This window comes from Brachyistius frenatus, unplaced genomic scaffold (assembly GCF_029030835.1).
Source record: "Brachyistius frenatus isolate BFR_SWC_R1_liver_20210118 unplaced genomic scaffold, ASM2903083v1 Contig_131, whole genome shotgun sequence".
NCBI classification, from domain to species: Eukaryota; Metazoa; Chordata; class Actinopteri; family Embiotocidae; genus Brachyistius; species Brachyistius frenatus.
In genome coordinates, this window is record NW_027210730.1 from 615914 (window position 1) to 633960 (window position 18047).

The 18047-nt window shown below is 44.3% G+C and overlaps 2 protein-coding genes across 2 annotated transcripts; both read right to left on the reverse strand.

Annotated features, from left to right (window-relative positions):
- Positions 1 to 1751: 1751 nt before the first annotated feature.
- LOC138630292 (troponin I, fast skeletal muscle-like) lies at positions 1752 to 6766 on the reverse strand. The gene is made up of 7 exons (XM_069714537.1): positions 6737 to 6766; positions 4928 to 4961; positions 4774 to 4810; positions 4518 to 4646; positions 3305 to 3394; positions 2871 to 3047; positions 1752 to 1934 (listed from the first exon to the last, which is right to left on the reverse strand). The coding sequence occupies exons 2-7, from the start codon at positions 4933 to 4935 to the stop codon at positions 1839 to 1841; spliced, it is 537 nt and encodes a 178-aa protein (XP_069570638.1). The 5' UTR covers positions 4936 to 4961; positions 6737 to 6766; the 3' UTR covers positions 1752 to 1838.
- Positions 6767 to 11805: 5039 nt separating this feature from the next.
- On the reverse strand, positions 11806 to 16995 carry LOC138630280 (uncharacterized). Its single transcript, XM_069714517.1, has 4 exons — positions 16480 to 16995; positions 16303 to 16404; positions 15343 to 15527; positions 11806 to 14593 (listed from the first exon to the last, which is right to left on the reverse strand). Exons 1-4 carry the CDS (start codon positions 16553 to 16555, stop codon positions 13715 to 13717), a joined length of 1242 nt encoding a protein of 413 aa, XP_069570618.1. The 5' UTR covers positions 16556 to 16995; the 3' UTR covers positions 11806 to 13714.
- Between the last annotated feature and the right edge of the window lie 1052 nt (positions 16996 to 18047).

The following is an 18047-nucleotide window of genomic DNA, read 5'->3' on the forward strand; positions in this document are numbered from 1 at the left end:
ATGAGAACTTTTAATGATGGTTCAGAAACCTAAAAACACGAGTTGTGATGTATAAAATGAAGACGGAATATTTCAGATTCTGCAGTATTTGTAGGTGAAATCTTGCAGAATCAAACTGAAGGAGATTAGCAGCAAAGACCAAGTTAAGTCTAAAGGCCAAGTCTAAAACACTTTGTGGACACGATCAGTTCTCTTCAAAACACAATAAAACAGACGAGAGATGAGCACATCACCTGACGATCAATACGTCAAGAATTAGTCACTGAGCGATAGATGGCTGTCCAGTCGTGGTCTCAGAGGACAAGTAGCATCCCTAAACTTCCTCTCAGGAGAGGAAACACAGACTGGATATAAAAGTGTTTTGATTGATGATCCACAGAAGAAAACTGATAACAGTGAAATTCTGAATCAGAGCAACAGTTTCAGCCATAACTAACAATTAATACTAGTTTAGACAAAAATCACGAATTCATTATCCGACCAAATGTGAAATATGGTCTTAATATCCCATTCTGTTCCTAAAGTATAATCACAGACTGGATATAAAAGAGTTCGTAGCTTCAGGTCTGTAAAATGGTTCCGATGCAGAAGTGTCTTCAGCTGCAATACCAGCGAGTGCCACTAGAGGTCGGCTCCAAAAAGCCTCCGGCTCCATAGACTCCCATTCAACTTCTCTCATCAAATCCAAAGTGAATAAAATGTGTCCATCAGTTATCTCGGTGTTGTTAGCTAAAGTCACTCCTTCTTCTTAGTTTTCTGGAGGTCCATCTGAAAATAATCCCTCATTCATTAGAAAAGAAGATTCAAGAAGACCTGTTTTTGGGGGCGTGTCTGTTTGATTGACAGGCCTGTGGTGCAGTCAGGTTACAGCTATCGGTGGGCGGGACGTAGTATCGTCAGGTTTCCAATCAGATCAGTCAGATCCCCCGCTGGCTCCTCCCCCAGCTCGTCCAAATATGGACATGTTGGGGTGTTTTTTTTTTTTTTTTAATGGAGCCGGAGGCTTTTTGAAACCAACCTCTAGTGGCACTCGGTGGTATTGCAGCGTGAAGCACTTCTTCATCGGCCACATTCTTCAGACACTACGAAGACTTTAATAAACATGTCGATTTGACTATCATGGACGTTCCTCCACAGTCACATGACTTCAACCCCAATGAAAATCGAACGAGCATTTTTACACCCTGCTGGGATAAAACAGGCGTTATCAGGTTTGAACAAACTTGTGGATTCGATGCAGCTCAAGTGCTGCAGTCATTATTTAACAAAAGGGGGGCAACAAATATTGAAATGTTCTGAAAATCAGACATTTCTCACAGATTTAACTTTTCATTCAAATTCTTAAACTGATATTATTATTTGTAATGAAACATTTTGTAATAAATTTGAAATGAACACTAATGTTTTTTTTCAGACAACACCGTATGTTTCCAAAAGTCTCCTACAGGAAGAGAAACCTACTGAAAGTGTTAATTGAATGATTTATGTGAAATGTGGGTCACATTTCTCTCTGACACTGTAAAATTACAGATTACAGATGACACCCCTTGCTGGGAGTTTTAAGTGTCAGTCAGCCAGTCTGACACCATTAGAGGCTTTGCACATTATAAAACAGCAACAAGCAGGAAACCAGGCTCACTTTACAGCTCTGATGCTCCCACAAGCTGAAAGGAAACTACATCTCAAAAAACAGAGCGTATATTCAGTGAATCAAAACATGTTGCTTCTTTATTCAGTTGAAGTTTCTCCAGTTTACAAAACAACGTATCTGTGCTGAACGGGAGTTAAACCAGTCCAAATGAGTCAGCGACAAACTGAAACTATTGTATGAATATATTTTAAGCCTCTGCCTCAAACATCTTCTTCCTCCCGTCCATGCCAGATTTGTCTTCGATGTTTTTGCGCCAGTCACCGACGTCACGAAGTTCTTTATCCTGAAACACCAAGACGTCCAAAAGTCAGAGCTGAGTCGGGTGGTTCATGAAATCAGAGGCCGTGGATTATAATCTGAGTCGGATACTCAGGGATTCTTACTTTCCTTTGACTCAGGGCCAAAACACACCAGCGTCAAACCAGCTGCTCTTATTAGTTTCTATGTAAAGCCATCGCACCGTTGGCTCGGCGTGGACCAGCGATCGAGAACGCGGCGCTCAGCGTCACTTCACGTCTTTTTACAGCGCCGCCAACTCGTCCCCCAGAACAACATCTGTTGTGTACTTTGCGTTCCCGTTGCGGTTCGTCTTCAACTCTTTACTCGGTTCCCGTTGCAGCTTCTTCTCCTCCTTCTGTTGAGGTTTGTCCCTGGATATCCTGAGCTGTACGAGCCACGAGGCCGTTATTATAAGAACTTTTGGAAACTGATCCATCATTTGTCAAAAGGTCACTGTGACCTCACATCCATCATTACTTGCTCATTCCACTCTCGTGACCGCAATATTTCAAGAATGCCTTTAGAGAATTTCGTAAACTTTGGCACAAACATTCATTTGGACTCAGGGATGAACTGATGATTTTGGAGGTCAAAGGTCAAGGTCACTGGGAGCTCACATCTGTTTCTATCAATCAGTCCTATTCTTGTGAATTCGATATCTCAGGCGTTCCTTGAGGGAATTTCTTAAAATTTGGCGTCAACAGTCTCTTAGACTCGAGGATGACCTGATTAGAATTTCGTTGTCAGGCTCAACTGCGACCTCACAGAATAAATTCATGGTCATAACCCCAATAATTCACATGCTGGTTATGACAACATTTCACACAAATATCTAATAGAATAAAATGATTGTTCTTTGTTGTTTTTTTTGTGCTGTAAGCAACCTCTTGATGGTAATTGTAGTTGATATGTGCATTAATGAGGCCCTCCAGTTCCTCACCTCCTCTTTCACCTCCTTCTTGACCTGCTTCAGGTTGGCCCTCAGGTCCATGTTGACCGTGTGTTTGGAGCCCAGCAGAGCTTTCAGCATGGCGTCAGCGGACATTCGCACTTTCCTCAGGACGGGCTTCTTGAATTTGCCCATCAGGTCCTGAACTTTGATCTTCAGGTCGTCGATCTGGAAAAGCGGAGTGCAGAGGACACAGTGAAGGTTCACAGTTTCAACGCACTTCTGAAGTCATCAGGAAAGTGATGCACAGTCCAGCAAAAATACCAACAGTGGACACCAAATATCACAGATGGAGCTGACGGTTATGTTGCCTTCACTGTCGTTAATGGAGCTATGAAAACCCAGGATTTAACATGACACACTAACCGTTAAAGATGTTAAAATGAAATAAAGCTGTTAGTGTGAACAATGTCAATTGAATCTACCTCCTTGTTGGATTTGTTGACTTTCATCTCCAGGTCGTATCGCTCCTCATCGACCACATCGATCTTATGATGGATCCCCCGACAAAGCTCCTGAACACACACAAGGACATTTAAAAACAGAGACGAGTATTTGAAGTGTCACTTTGAAGGATTGAAGGAAATAATAATAGAAAGAAATTATATCCAATAGAAAAAATATATTTCTGCACAGAAAAGCTGAACTGTACAGAAACTTTTAAATTGAACTTGCAGGCAAACAACCAGCTGTTTAGTGAATGAAAACGCGACGCTTGTTTCACGAAGGCCTCCTCTGAGTTTATCTATTTATTAGTTTGACATTCATCAAATCTACAACTGGAAGAGCCCCGCACAGTTCCTTTATCCACCGCAGCGCAGAGCCCAACCCTCTCAAACTCGCTGGAATAATTAAATAATCCGAGCCTTAACGGATATGATTGAGTTACATCTGACAGTTCAGTTTGTAAATTACAAAACTCCAGTGTTCACACGTTCACAAATGTTAAATACATCAGAAGTCGAATAATTGATGGCACATTTAAATTCAGCTTGACTACAAGTTTGTTTACTTGTTTATTTAATGTAATGTATTTATTTATTTGTATATAGAGTGGAGAAGGGAGATCAAATCACTCGTGGTCACTCGAGAAGCATGTGGTGACGCATTTAAATGGCAGATGTGAACAGACGTACTTAGAGCTGTCCACATGGGATCAGATCTCCAGGAGGACAAGTATGAACAGGTCCATACTGAACCGTGATCTGACCTGCTACTGGACTTACAGTTCAGAAATCCTTTAATGAACTTCAAAGGATTCAGCAACTCAACCCCAAAAACAAAAAGGTCACAGTTGTAGCGAACAAAAACATCGAAAAAGAAAACACACAAAAAAAAACTGGTCGACTTCTGGAATAAACTTCAATTGACTGATGAAAGAACAATAAACCTGTTTTGTACTGAAGGGAAGATTAAAGTGTGGAGCGATGTGGAGGAAACTGCTGAGCAAGGAATTAAAACTCATTAAACACTCAGGATTTTGTTTGACTTTGTGTTTCTGTCCAGTAAACTGATGTAAACCTGCTCATCTTGAAGCTGAGACTTCTATACAGTATTTATTATTCATAAAAAAAATGTATCAGCTGAAGTACAGAGCCAAACAACATGTTTATGAGCGTGTGTTGATCTGTGCTGTACCTGCAGCTCCTGCATGCTGCGGGGCATCAACGGAGGAGGACAGCTCTCCGCCATGTACCTCCCCCGCTCCTCCTCTCGCTCACTGTCCTCCTCCTCCAGCAAATCTTTGGCGATGGACAGCATCAAACTCTGCCCAAAAAAAATACAGCCTGATATCATCAAATATTAATGCACAATGAAAAGTGGAACATCTTTAGGAGCAACAGTTTCTCCTGTATCAATGGAAAACTGTAAATTATTGAAATGAATCTTTTACCTTCAGATGATGCTTGCGACTTGAAGACATCTTTTTGCTGACAGGTTTGAGAAAACATTGTTATGAAAAAACTATTTAAAAAAAAAAAAAAGATTCTTCTGATTACATGCAGTAGTTTAAAATGTTTGATAAGCTTTAATGAACAGTTACTCACTCTGACATCTTGACGTTTGTTTGGTTTCAAAGTTCTGCAGATGAACAGGTTCAAAATGATGGCAGGTGAAGGGTCAAAGACAAAGGGACATGTTAGTGGTCATTTATTAAGAAATGATCCCGGAAACACAGAAAAAGTCATCAGCCAACACAAACAGAGGAGAACTGGAAAGCAGGTGGAGATGAGATTGGGCTCAGGAACAGTCTGAGAATGCTTCTGTTTGTTCTTTTGAAAACGAATGAATGAATGAACAAATAAATGAATGAATGAATGAACGGATGAATGAATGAATGAACAAATAAATGAATGAATGAACGAATGAATGAATGAACAAATAAATGAATGAATGAACTAACGAACGAGCGAATGAATAATTAATGAATGAATAAATGAATGATTGAATGAATAAATGAATGATTGAATGAATGAATGAATGATTGAATGAATAAATGACTCCACTGAGAAGAAACACGACTCTGACTCGAGCATCAACCAACCGCCTCAAGGAAAAGTCTAAATTAGGACCAGGATTGTGGGTCCAGTTGTCTCCCCTTGTCATGAAAGGTCTGTCTTCCAGGAGATTATCAGGAACCATCTGATACCTCATCAGTTGGAACAAACATTTCAGACTCGGTTAGAAGATACAAATCTTCTCTGAAAATAGAAGCCAAGCAGAAGAATCCAGAACCACAATCACTGCATCCAAACAGATCTTCAGATCCCGTTACTACACTTTGATCTGAGTCCTTTAACCAAAACAGCATTTGATGTGAGTCCAGATATTTCAACAGAAAATCAAACAAGAATCCAGACAGAAGTGGACTCTGCTTTGTTTTAGTTGATACCAATCAATCAAAGAATTTCATAACCAGCACAGATCCGAAGAGTTCATGGACATCCATCAAATAAATCACAATCTGGCTTCCAGAGACGGTCTCAGAAAAACAGCATTCAAATGTATAAGGATATCAATCACATCAACACTGATATCTTACAACTCAACAGCTTTACAGGACAAATTTAATACAGCAACAAAGCGTGAAGTTTATGAGTTCATATTCAGAATGAAACAAACACAAAGACGGCTCAAATTACAAACAAATCAGAGGTTTGGGATTTCTGGGACGTTTCACAGTCCACTTACTCTTCTTTAATTGTTCTAATTATATGAACTGGAGTTATAAATAGTAATAATTCTCTCAATTTTTAAAATGAATAAAAATTTTCATATGAAGAGTTTGTGGCAAAAACATAAACAGCTTTTTAAACAAAATATTATCATCAGCAGAAGGAAAGCTGTGCCATACTTAAACTTTATTTTTATTTAAAGTAGCTTTTGCAAATGTTGGATCGTAAGTCTCCTGAGTAACGACTGAACTTTCCTTTTTTTTATTAAATATCAGATAGAGGTCAGGATCAGCGGCTCCAGCGGCCAAAGAAACAAACCAAGACCGCTGCGTTCATGTGAAACACTAAATGTAGCTCCAATATGTTCTTACATATGTTGAGTTGTGCTTGTAAACATGCAGATCTGTGAGCTCAGCTGTACGAAACATAAAGGTAAAGATCATTTCATGAAACCAGGACGTCCAGTTCCTCTCAGTCAGACGGACACATTCAATCTTTCACGTCCTTTCTCGTCTCAAACACTTTCGTCCTGCAGGAGGAGTTTCTAATGAGCTGCTTTCTTTCAGCAAATCACACTTTTCACAGCCAAAGAAACATCAAATATGTAAGGACAGTTTGAAGAAACTGAGGAGCTGCATGACAACAGGACCACAAAGTTTAGAAAAGGAAGAGACGTCTCACCTTTAAGCTGAAGACAGAAACCGAAGACAGCGACAGTTTCTGCTGTTAAAAGTTGGTTTATATTGATTTCCCGGAAGGCGAAGGAAACCCCAACTTTCTCTTTATGGAAGTTGATTTTCTAACGGACCAATGGGCTCATCAGCACCTGAAATATCATACATGACCTCCCCTCCACCCCCTCCCCACCCCACCCCCACCTCCCTATTATAAATAACTCCTTCTTTCCAGATTGTTACTCTGACTGCATTATTCTCTCCCGACCCCGAAGAGGAAGTCGCTCCTCGGACTGAAGATAAACCGAGTAGAAGTGGAAGCACATTTTTAATAAGATATGACTCAGTAAACATAAAACCATGATGAATGAACTCGGGTCACTGGGGGGAGGCGGAGGCACTGTTCAGGAGACCAGGGAGCAGGGTGATGAAAGTCGGGCAGACAGCCGGTGGAGAGAGTTTCAAAACGATCATTCAAGACGCGCTAAGTGGAAGAAGCTGTTCGGAATCTGTTAACAGGAGGAGGCGAACTTTCTGAAGACCACTCAGGGTTCAGAGAAACAGCAAATGGTGAAAGTCCTTCATATAACAATTAAAAAAACAAAAAAAGACTTCAGATAAAGAACCCTTGGTTGAGGAGACATAGATAACGAATCAGTAGCTGTATACATGTTGTTCATCAAAATCAATAACACAATTAAACATGTCAAAATTCATCCAAAATAAACTGAACATCTGCTGTAATTTAAATCTGGAAAGGCTGGTCAGCTTCTCTGAAGGATGGACCAATCAGGAACCAGTGGGCGGGGCTTGTGTGATAGAGTACAGTACAATGGTGCTTGATGTTCAATGCTGTGTTCCAGATGTTGAACTAGTGTTCCAAATGAAGTATTTGTGTTCCAGATGTTGTACTTGTGTTCCAGATGTTGAACTAGTGTTCTAGATGTTGTACTTGTGTTCCAGATGTTGTACTTGTGTTCCAGATGTTGTACTTGTGTTCCAGATGTTGTACTAGTGTTCCAGATGTTGAACTAGTGTTCCAGATGTTGTTCTTGTGTTCCAGATGTTGTACTTGTGTTCCAGATGTTGAACTAGTGTTCCAGATGTTGTACTTGTGTTCCAGATGAAGTATTTGTGTTCCAGATGTTGTACATGTGTTCCAGATGTTGTACTAGTGTTCCAGATGTTGAACTAGTGTTCCAGATGTTGTACTTGTGTTCCAGATGAAGTATTTGTGTTCCAGATGTTGTACTTGTGTTCCAGATGTTGTGCTTGTGTTCCAGATGCTGTACTTGTGTTCCAGATTGCTGTACTTGTGTTCCAGATGTTGTACTTGTGTTCCAGATGTTGTTCTTGTGTTCCAGATGTTGTTCTTGTGTTCCAGATGTTGCACTTGTGTACTAACTCTCTCTACTCTGAGTGCATCAGTGTGTTCTCTCTGTCAGTACAGAACCATCAGAACACTACCAGTACCAGGATGAATCACTCAGAACGCTCCAAAGAAGAAGTGAGAAACACTTTTCACCCTAAGCGGTCGCCATCTTGGCTCCGTAGAGGAAGGGGCGGGGCCATGAAGGATTTTCAAATTAAAAGCGTGTGAGGAAGCTGCAGCTGTTCCTGAACACAACGTGTTTCTTGTCTGCTGCTGCTGGACAGAAGAATCAGTGTGTTTATTGAGTGTTAAACAGAGGACACAAAAACACGTTGATTTCTGGGTAAAATAATTGAAGCTGCAGATGTTTTGGAGGCTGATGTGGTCACATGATGAGGTCATTTCCTGTCAGTGTGAGTTGAAACAACACTAATCTGTCTACACAGTAAGAGTCCTGACATGGAAGAGCAGTATTAGTGTACTGAAGGAAGTCTCTCATCTGGAACACAACAACAGTTCAGACCTTGATCTAATGTAAATGTTGTGGAAGGACCTGAGACGAGTTCATGAGGAAACTCAGCTGTTCTAATCTACGTTTAGGACGTTGTATGAAAGTCTGATGTTTCAGGTCATATTTATGTAGAAATCCAGAAACTTTGAAAGAATTCACAAACTTTTAAGCACCTTCGTGACTCCAACGACAGCAACAGTAGAAGTTCGGCCGCATCGTTTCAACATGAGCTGGAGGTCAATGAATGTGTCTGATAAATCCAGGTTTCTCTACTTTACAGATCAAATTTAAAGATTGAATTTTTAACAGTGAAATGTTCGTGATATAATCACTAATCAGACTCCACCCAATTATTCCCTCTGCTTCCATCACGTCCCAAACTCCTCCATCAAAACCAGTCACAACCCTGCGTTCTGAATCTCAGACTATTTCTTTACGTACTGCAGCTTCCCTTAAAAAGTACCGTTTCACGTAGTACGTGTACAACTGGGACATACTTCATCATAAAAATAGGTCTTGACCTTTGACCCACTTTGTCGTGGCGCAACATTTGAAGTAAAAAGAAAAAGGATCCGATTTGGAGCGAGTACGCTTCGTTTTAACGCCTCCTCTTCTTCCTCTTGTGGGCGGAGCCTCAGCGTCACCAACTGTCTCGGCGGCTCAGTCGATGTGACGTAGCTTCCGCTGCTGCAAAGGATTGTGGGTCAGAACATCCAGAGTATCATGTTGACCTGCAGACTGCAGGATACGAGCAGATGTAGTAGAACATCCTGGTACTTGTAGCATCCTACGTTTTACATCCCGAGTATTGGGACGTACTAAATAGTATTTTTCAGATTTTTCCACCAACGTTGTATTTTGGAGGATTTTCTTGAAACCACTTTCTTCTGTAACATTTCATTCAGTCAGTCAACACAACATCTGTCGAGTACATCCGTTTCTTTAATATTTCAACAGTACAAATTAAATCTGACTTAAGAAACATGACATGAGAAATACATTGCTTCATATTTCTGTATTCATTGAGAACATTCTGGGCCACTGAGAAATCACCTGAGAGAACGAGTTAGAAAACCTATCGGGTTTGATATGAGGACATTTACAACGAGGGAGAAATCAGAAGGTAGGTAGGTATATACTTTATATATATACTTTAGAAGTGCTGAATCTCTGCGGTTCCTTGTATGTGCATTAAAACATCCATCCAGAAATATATCATCTTTTTCAGCCTCACCGCCGCCTGCATTAGTAAAACACTGGTACTGCACACTAATGACGAGCAAATACATCACAGCAAAGACCACTTTACTCAAACGTAGTGTTCTCAAAATAAAACATCCCAAAATATTCAACATTTCACAACATATCAAGAGGTTAAGTTCATACGTTAAGTTCATACAAAGTGTGCAATTTTCCACGTACGGTCGCGAGATGACTCCGAATGAAGGCACCGGACTTTGAGCTTCCGCTCCCGCCACACCGTTCCCATGACAACCGAACCGCGCCGCCGGTGATCCGCGTCGCGCCCGCTTCAACTCATTCTCACCGAGGGTTTCCACGACATCGCTCACGATAACATCGGAATAATTTTCAACATGATTCACAAGGTGATGATGGAAACTTGTGAATGTGCGTCACGTTACATGTCACGTGTCACATGTTACATGTCACATGTCACATGCAGCACTCACGTGCAGCAACAAGCACGGCTGACAGTGGAAGAGTTTAATACAGATTCTGAATCTCTGGTTGTTTACAAACTAAAGAACCAACTCGGGGTTCATTTTTGTCACATTTATCGCAAAAATAACCTGAAATATTCAGATATTTTCAGGTTATTTCACCTTCTACCATAAAACAGTCCCTCCAGGAAATCGTCATCTTGCGATCACAATAATTCATGCAATGTTTTTCACAAAAAATGTCGACAGCAGCTATGCTGCAAGTATCACAACATAAAGTCTTTTCAAACCAAACTGACTTTATTAATAAAAATACCTCCTCAGTGACACTCAAAGAATCATCTCATCAGCGTTTGCAGAATTACTGGATGTTAAATGAGTTTTCTCCACACGTCCAGTTGTCAGAGACGTCTCTTTGTTGGTTTCATCCAGCAGGTCTATGTGTTGAATGAACATGAATTAAACAGCATCTAAAGCTCTTATTTTGAAAGGCTGATGTCGTCCTTGTTTCTATATTCCAGTCACAGACGGTCTGTTCTTCAATTTTTCAACAAGTAAATAAAAAATGTTTTCCTTGATTTGCAATTTTTTCAAATTTTCCCAAATTCACTTAAAACTGTAAACTGCGTCACAATTTTTAAGAAATTCAAGCATTTTTGATCACAGCAATAAAAAATAAAAAAAATACTGGAGGGACTGATAAACCAAACTAAATATCTGGATTAAAAACCAAATCAAAAGAGCAGAGAAGAACTGTCATCACGCTTCTTCTGTTCACCATCCGTCCCTCCATCCAAGTCAAAATTCAACAGTAATATCTGCCTGCTGATAAAACTGCTTTAATATTTCTATCTTTGACAGGCTGGATGTTCAGGTCGGAGCAGGAGGGGACCATTTTTAATCACACACGAATAGTTTGGATAATCAAATCTAAACAAACTCAAGTTGGACACATTTCAGGCGTCTTTGCATTTTAAATAGTAATAAAAATTGCACTTGACTTATTGTCCCCATGTAAGTATCTGAGCACAACAAGACCATATATGGAGATATGCATGAAATCAAACTCATATCAACTCCTTAAATTGCATCTTAAAACGACAGCAGAGCAGGAGAACGTTCATCTGATGTGATCGAATAAAACCTGCTCGAACACCGAGCTGAAAGCAGGAAACAGTGAAGGTGGAGGAGGTGAAACAGGTGGAGGAGGTGAAGGTGAAGCAGGTGGAAGAGGTGGTGAAGGTGAAGGAGGTGAAACATGTGGAGGAGGTGAAGGAGGTGAAGCAGGTGGAAGAGGTGAAGGTGAAGCAGGTGGAAGAGGTGAAGGTGAAGCAGGTGGAGGAGGTGAAGGTGAAGCAGGTGGAGGAGGTGAAAAAGGATTAAAGTCGGTTCTCTTTCTGTTATTCCGAATTAAATTCATAAACATTGTGTTTACCTTCTACACCCTTTTTTTTTTTATCATAAATCACGCAACACCTGTCAGACTGGGATTATTTGGGATTATTTGGGAATATTTGGGAATATTTGGTCTCATCAATGGCATCTCTCTCACCCAGACATAAAGGGGAGGAGGTTAAATTCACATAATCTGGTATGAAAATAAACATCTTCAAACAACTTTTTGTGTTTCAGGCACGGACTGTAAATCTACTCAAACATGTATTCATCCGGAGTATTTCCAGATTTTGGCCTTTGATTGTGAAAAATGTCCCACTTTGATCCGTTTTGTCAAAAAAGTAAATTAACCAACGACAATTTTCACAATCGGTTAATCTTTTAATTTAAATATTAAAGTAGAATTTGCTGCTTTTGTATTTAAAAAATAACCAGACTTCTAAAACAGTGACGGGGACAAACACACACACACACACACACACACACACACACACACACACACACACACACACACACACACACACACACACAGAGAGAGAGAGAGAGAAACAGCATGAAATAAGCAGCAGAAGCAGGTTGGACTTAAGCTTGTGATAGAAGCTCATGAATCAGTGATGTAATGTAGTCGGTGGTATTAATATCTGTATGACCTTTGACCTTCATATCTGCGCTGGAGCTGCAGCTTTAAATTCAACAGGGTTTGAAACCAAGTCATTATTTATCCAAACAAATATTCTCCCAGCAAAAACAAAAGAAAGAAGAGAAAACAGAAACACAAATGACGCCCTCTTACATCATCATCATCATCATCATCACATCTTTGCAGGTTGTTTAAATCTAAATAAAACGGACACAGCTCACATCAGAAATCTTTTCCAGAACGGACCTTGAGTGACAGCTCGTATTTCGGACTTCACAAATTAGAATTGAGGATCAGCAGCAACACAACCAGACAGAAAAGGTTCAGTTTGTATCACGACTCTTGAGATAAAAACAAGCGTCACGGTGGTTTGTGACCACTAGAGGTGCTGTGGAGCAACGCTGTGATCAACAGCCTCCAGTGTTTAGTGCTTTCTGTTTGCATCCTGCACTCCTTCACACAGTTTAATAATGTAGTGCATGCAAGCCAAACTTTACACCTGATGAAGAACAACTCTGTGTAAACACGACTGTGTGGAGTTATTTAGCATCTGAAAGAAGAAGAAGAAGAAAACAGTCACCAGAAAATACCAGCAATGAGGCAAATAAAAAGGTTCTCTAGAGGCTCGAATGTTCTCCGTGTGGAAGGACTCCTACAGCTGCGATGTTTACCTGCCTCCACTATTTTTATGCAGCAGTGTTTTTGTGCATCAGGACATCCCCCCCCCCCCCCCCCCACCGAATTTATCCACCCTATAAAGCACCAACTGCATGAAGCTCATCAGCTCACATTTGGTTTCACACACAAGCCTGATGTCCAATAACTGGCAGTGATGTCACCAACCTGATGTGCTGTGCGCGCACACACACACACACACACACACACACACACACACACACACACACACACACACACACACACACACACACACACACACACACACACCCTTTCTGTTCCACATGTGAACGGGGGCGGCGGCCTAATGACTAATAACCCACCCCGTACTGGTATGACATCAATAATCCCCTGAGATCACCCGGTAAGAAAGTCCCCTGATAAAGAACAGCAACACGACGCCATGGACCACGACTGAAGCGGGACTATATCAACTACACAGCCAGCACGAGTACACTGTTATACCAAGAAGCTCTACACAGCACGGTGAAGTCTATTGCATCTCCTGTTGGGTGAGGATGGAGACGGGAAAAAAATCTCAAATAAAATCACAGCCAGGTCACATTGAAGAGGAAAATACATCGAATTCAGAACTTTCACAACCACTGAACTGAAGTGGAGACGATAAGATCCAGTCTGCAGCTGCGCTCTTGTCTTTGAAATATCTAACACCACGGGAGGAGCGGAGAAGGAGCCGTCGGCGGGCCGGGTCAGGTCCAGGCCACTTTGCGTGAGATGGCCTGTTTGAAGCACTCCGGGTCCACGTTGCCGGGCCGCAGCGCTCTCTCCAGACTCACCAGGACGTTCTGGTGGCACTCTCGGATGTTGACCGGGTACTTGGCCCTCAGCAGCTCGTAGGCGGCGATCAGTCTCATGTTCTGCTTCACCATCAGGTACTGGATGATGCACGTCGGCGCCAGCGAGAAGCCGTCCCGACAGTGGACCAGGACGCGCTTCCTCTTCTCCGTGGAGGCGTTGATGCACTCGTTGATGTCCTCGAAGCAGCGCTGCTTCAGCGCCGGGCCGTCGCCCAGAGCGTCCGGCACGTCTCCGATGTCCACCTTGAGGCGGGACCAGCTGTGCCGGGCCCCGCGGGAGCAGGTGCAGGGGATGAGGCTGAGGGTGGGGCCCGGTTCTCCCGGCACGCTGCTCATGTCGATGATGCTGTCGATGTTGTTGCGGCACAGCGTGCGCCCGTTGTACGCCGCGTTCAGGTTACCGACGTAGATGTAATCCGTCACTTTGGAGATGACGGGTTCAGAGTACTGGAAGTGTTCAGGGCCGCCGGGTTTGGGCTCCGGCGTGTCGGGGCCCCGGGCTCCGGCGGGCCCCGTGGCGGCTCTTCTGCTGTAGTTGCGCAGCTTCTTGGAGCCCGAGCGAGACGGAGGGTTGGAGTCGGACTCGGAGCTGCTGTTCCAGGGCGGAGAGAAGAGAGAGAAGCGGCTGGAGGACTTGCTCTTGTTGAGGATCTCCACCGGGCTGGACAGAACCGAGCTGGACGCCGTGGTGGAGGCCGGAGCGCAGAACAGAGAGGCCCGCTCCAGAGAGCCGGTGCTGCTGGCAGCTCCGGCGCTGTGAGCCTGCTCCATCTGCAACAAGCACAAACACACCGACATGTTTCCAACAAACATCACATGGACCGGTTTTCTCCGTCTGGGAAACAAAACTTACACCAACCCGGCAGTCCAGATGTCAACTTATTGTTGACACACAGCACACAAACTAATTGGTTCTGGTATGAAGAGGAGAATCAGGGAGGACGCTCATGACATCACATCCTGCTCGTCACTGGACCGGTTTGGTTTGAACACATGACACGGTGCTAAAATGTTAAAAACACACGAGTCCATGGATATCTTTGTTCATCAGATATCTTTGTTCATCAGATATCTTTGTTCATCAGATATCTTTGTTCCTCAGATATCTTTGTTCGTCACATATCTTCGTTCCTCAGATATCTTTGTTCCTCAGATATCTTTGTTCACCAGATATCTTTGTTCCAACCAGACTGAGCTAGTTGATCAGTTTAGTGGTTCTATGTTCTGTATTTATTCAGTTTGAGAAACCATCTCTAGAAACCAATAAAATGGACTAGAAATGCCAAAACTGACCTTCAAACACCCTCTGGTGTCATTTTGCAAAAGCAAAACTTTCCTGTTTTCATATAATTTATTTTTGTGAAGCAGTTATTTATTTTGGTTCAGATTTACTCCAGGACAGACAGGTGTGTGTGTGTGTGTGTGTGTGTGTGTGTGTGTGTGTGTGTGTGTGTGTGTGTGTGTGTGTGTGTGTGTGTGTGTGTGTGTGTGTGTGTGTGTGTGCTGGTGGACACACACACCTGAGCTTTGAGGTTGTTCTTCCACTCCTGTGTCTCCAGGGCCTTGAAGCGTCCGCTGCTGTCGGAGGAGACGGACACACAGAGGGGCCGGTGGGCCCGGGGGGGGAGCTGGGGGGTGAGGGCCACCGGGACGGGCCTCATGTCGGTGTGCTCACTCCTACTCATCATGAGGTTTGGACAGGAACCTGAGACACAGGAGGAGGAGGAGGAGGAGGAGGAAGAGCACATGACTGATCAGTGAGGGTCACTGATCAACTTCATATTGAACTTTCGTCCACTGATAAGCTGTAATGTTCACTGATTTAACTACATGTTAAATCTCCTCCTCCTCCTCCTCCTCCTCCTCCTTTTGTGGTCTTTACAGCAGCACTCATTGTGATCACACTCACTGGACGTCGTTTCATACATTAAAAAGATTCGTTCACTACTTTATCTTTTCTGTAAGGTGACAACTAGTGAACAGTTCATAGGATTTAAACCTTGTTGTGTTCAGAGCCCTGAAACACCTCCAGGTATCAACCATCTGATGGAGGAGGAGGTGATGGAGGAGGTGGTGATGGAGGAGGTGGTGATGATGGAGGTGTTGGTGATGGAGGTGTTGGTGGTGATGGAGATGGTGGTGATGGAGGTGATGGAGGTGGTGGTGATGGAGGTGGTGGCGATGGAGGTGATGGTGATGGAGGTGGTGGTGATGGTAGGTGTTGGTGATGGAGGTGGTGGTGATGGAGGTGTTGGTGATGGTAGGTGTTGGTGATGGAGGTGTTGGTGATGGAGGTGTTGGTGGTGATGGAGGTGTTGGTGATGGAGGTGGTGGTGATGGAGGTGATGGTAGGTGTTGGTGATGGAGGTGATGGTGATGGTAGGTGGTGGTGATGGAGGTGTTGGTGATGGAGGTGTTGGTAGGTGTTGGTGATGGAGGTGTTGGTGATGGAGGTGGTGGTGATGGAGGGTTTTACCTACCGGCACATAGTGAGCGGGTGATGGCCTGAATCTGGAGGCTGTTCTGGGTTCTCGCCAGGTTCTGGAGGGTTCTCGCCAGGTTCTGGAGGGTTCTCCCTACACCTGCGGAGGAGAGGCCGCCATGCGGTGAACTTCACAACCCAACACGGGACTAAGTCAGAAAGGCTCCGGACTCACCGATCCGTCCATCCGGCTTGCAGAGCACCTTTCGGTCCGGAGGGTTGTCTTTGGTCCGCTCCTCCTCGGCGTCCATGTCGCGCCTCCTGCTGCCAGAAGCCCATGACCCCGGACCAGGAGGCCGGCCGAGCTCCTCTTCAGCTCCATGCTGCTAGCATCACGGGCTACAGTTAGCTGCTAACAGCGGGCTAACTCCGCGTCAGCCGACCAGCCAGCCAGCTAGCTCCCCGAGAGGCATGTTGTCGGGCCGGAGGCTGCTGGATGTCGGTGGTCGGTCGGAGGTCTGTCGGTGGTCCGGAGGCTCTTTAACTGTCGATGGTCCGGAGGCTGCACCGGACTGAAGCGTTCACACCGGCGGGCCGGACCAACATGAGGACCGGAACAGTTCCCTCATGTCACCGGTGAAACACTGAACGTTATCTGGAGCGTTAGCTTCCGTGACCCGCTGTTGGTCGGTCGTTTAACGGGCGCCGCAAAAAACAACAACACAAAAACCGAGTTCTACCGAGTACTACCGAGTCCCCTACCGAGTACTACCGAACCCTACCGAGTTCTACCGAGTACTACCGAGTCCCCTACCGAGTACTACCGAACCCTACCGAGTTCTACCGAGTACTACCGAGTCCCCTACCGAGTCCTACCGAGTCCCCTACCGAGTCCTACCGAACCCTACCGAGTCCTACCGAACCGTACCGAGTCCTACCGACACAACCCGAGCCAACGTCGGTGTCCAGCACCGTACGGGTGATCCTTCACACGGAGCTCCGGTGACTCGGTAGTCCTGCAGCATCACCGCCGTGAGCGCGAGCCCGACCTCCCGCCGCGCGGACTCAAACGCGGCTCGCGAGCGCCTGTAGTTGTTGCCCTGAGTTCAGTCTTACAGGGTGTGTAATACTTAGTACCGTTTTATTGTTACCTTGTTCTGGCATGATATGTACCACTTAACAATCTTCAACAAATAAACAACTAAGATTGTGGCTTGTGTTTGTAAAACGCGATGAACGACAGGTAACTGAGCGCATAATAAACCTCCTGTCAGACTCAACACGGGGCACACGGAATAAACTCCTGTCAGGCTCAACACGGGGCACACGGAATAAACCTCCTGTCAGACTCAACACGGGGCACACGGAATAAACCTCCTGTCAGACTCAACACTGGGCACACGGACTAAACCTCCTGTCAGACTCAACACGGGGCACACGGACTAAACCTCAAGTCAGACTCAACACTGGGCACACGGAATAAACCTCCTGTCAGGCTCAACACTGGGCACACGGACTAAACCTCCAGTCAGACTCAACACGGGGCACACGGAATAAACCTCCTGTCAGGCTCAACACGGGGCACACGGAATAAACCTCCTGTCAGGCTCAACACGGGGCACACGGAATAAACCTCCTGTCAGGCTCAACACGGGGCACACGGAATAAACCTCCTGTCAGGCTCAACACTGGGCACACGGACTAAACCTCCAGTCAGACTCAACACGGGGCACACGGAATAAACCTCCTGTCAGACTCAACACGGGGCACACGGAATAAACCTCCTGTCAGGCTCAACACGGG

What these genes read in the sequence shown, in the direction of transcription:
- LOC138630292 (XM_069714537.1), bottom strand. An exon ending in GTCGCAAGCATCATCTGAAG is followed by an intron (nt 4,647 to 4,773) that starts GTAAAAGATTCA and finishes TTTTTTGGGCAG; the next exon opens with AGTTTGATGCTGTCCATCGC. An exon ending in TCAACAAATCCAACAAGGAG is followed by an intron (nt 3,048 to 3,304) that starts GTAGATTCAATT and finishes CCGCTTTTCCAG; the next exon opens with ATCGACGACCTGAAGATCAA.
- LOC138630280 (XM_069714517.1), bottom strand. Translation starts at nt 16,555, where the DNA reads ATGGACGCCGAGGAGGAGCGGACCAAAGACAACCCTCCGGACCGAAAG. An exon ending in CAAGCCGGATGGACGGATCG is followed by an intron (nt 16,405 to 16,479) that starts GTGAGTCCGGAG and finishes TCTCCTCCGCAG; the next exon opens with GTGTAGGGAGAACCCTCCAG. An exon ending in CACCCGCTCACTATGTGCCG is followed by an intron (nt 15,528 to 16,302) that starts GTAGGTAAAACC and finishes CCTGTGTCTCAG; the next exon opens with GTTCCTGTCCAAACCTCATG.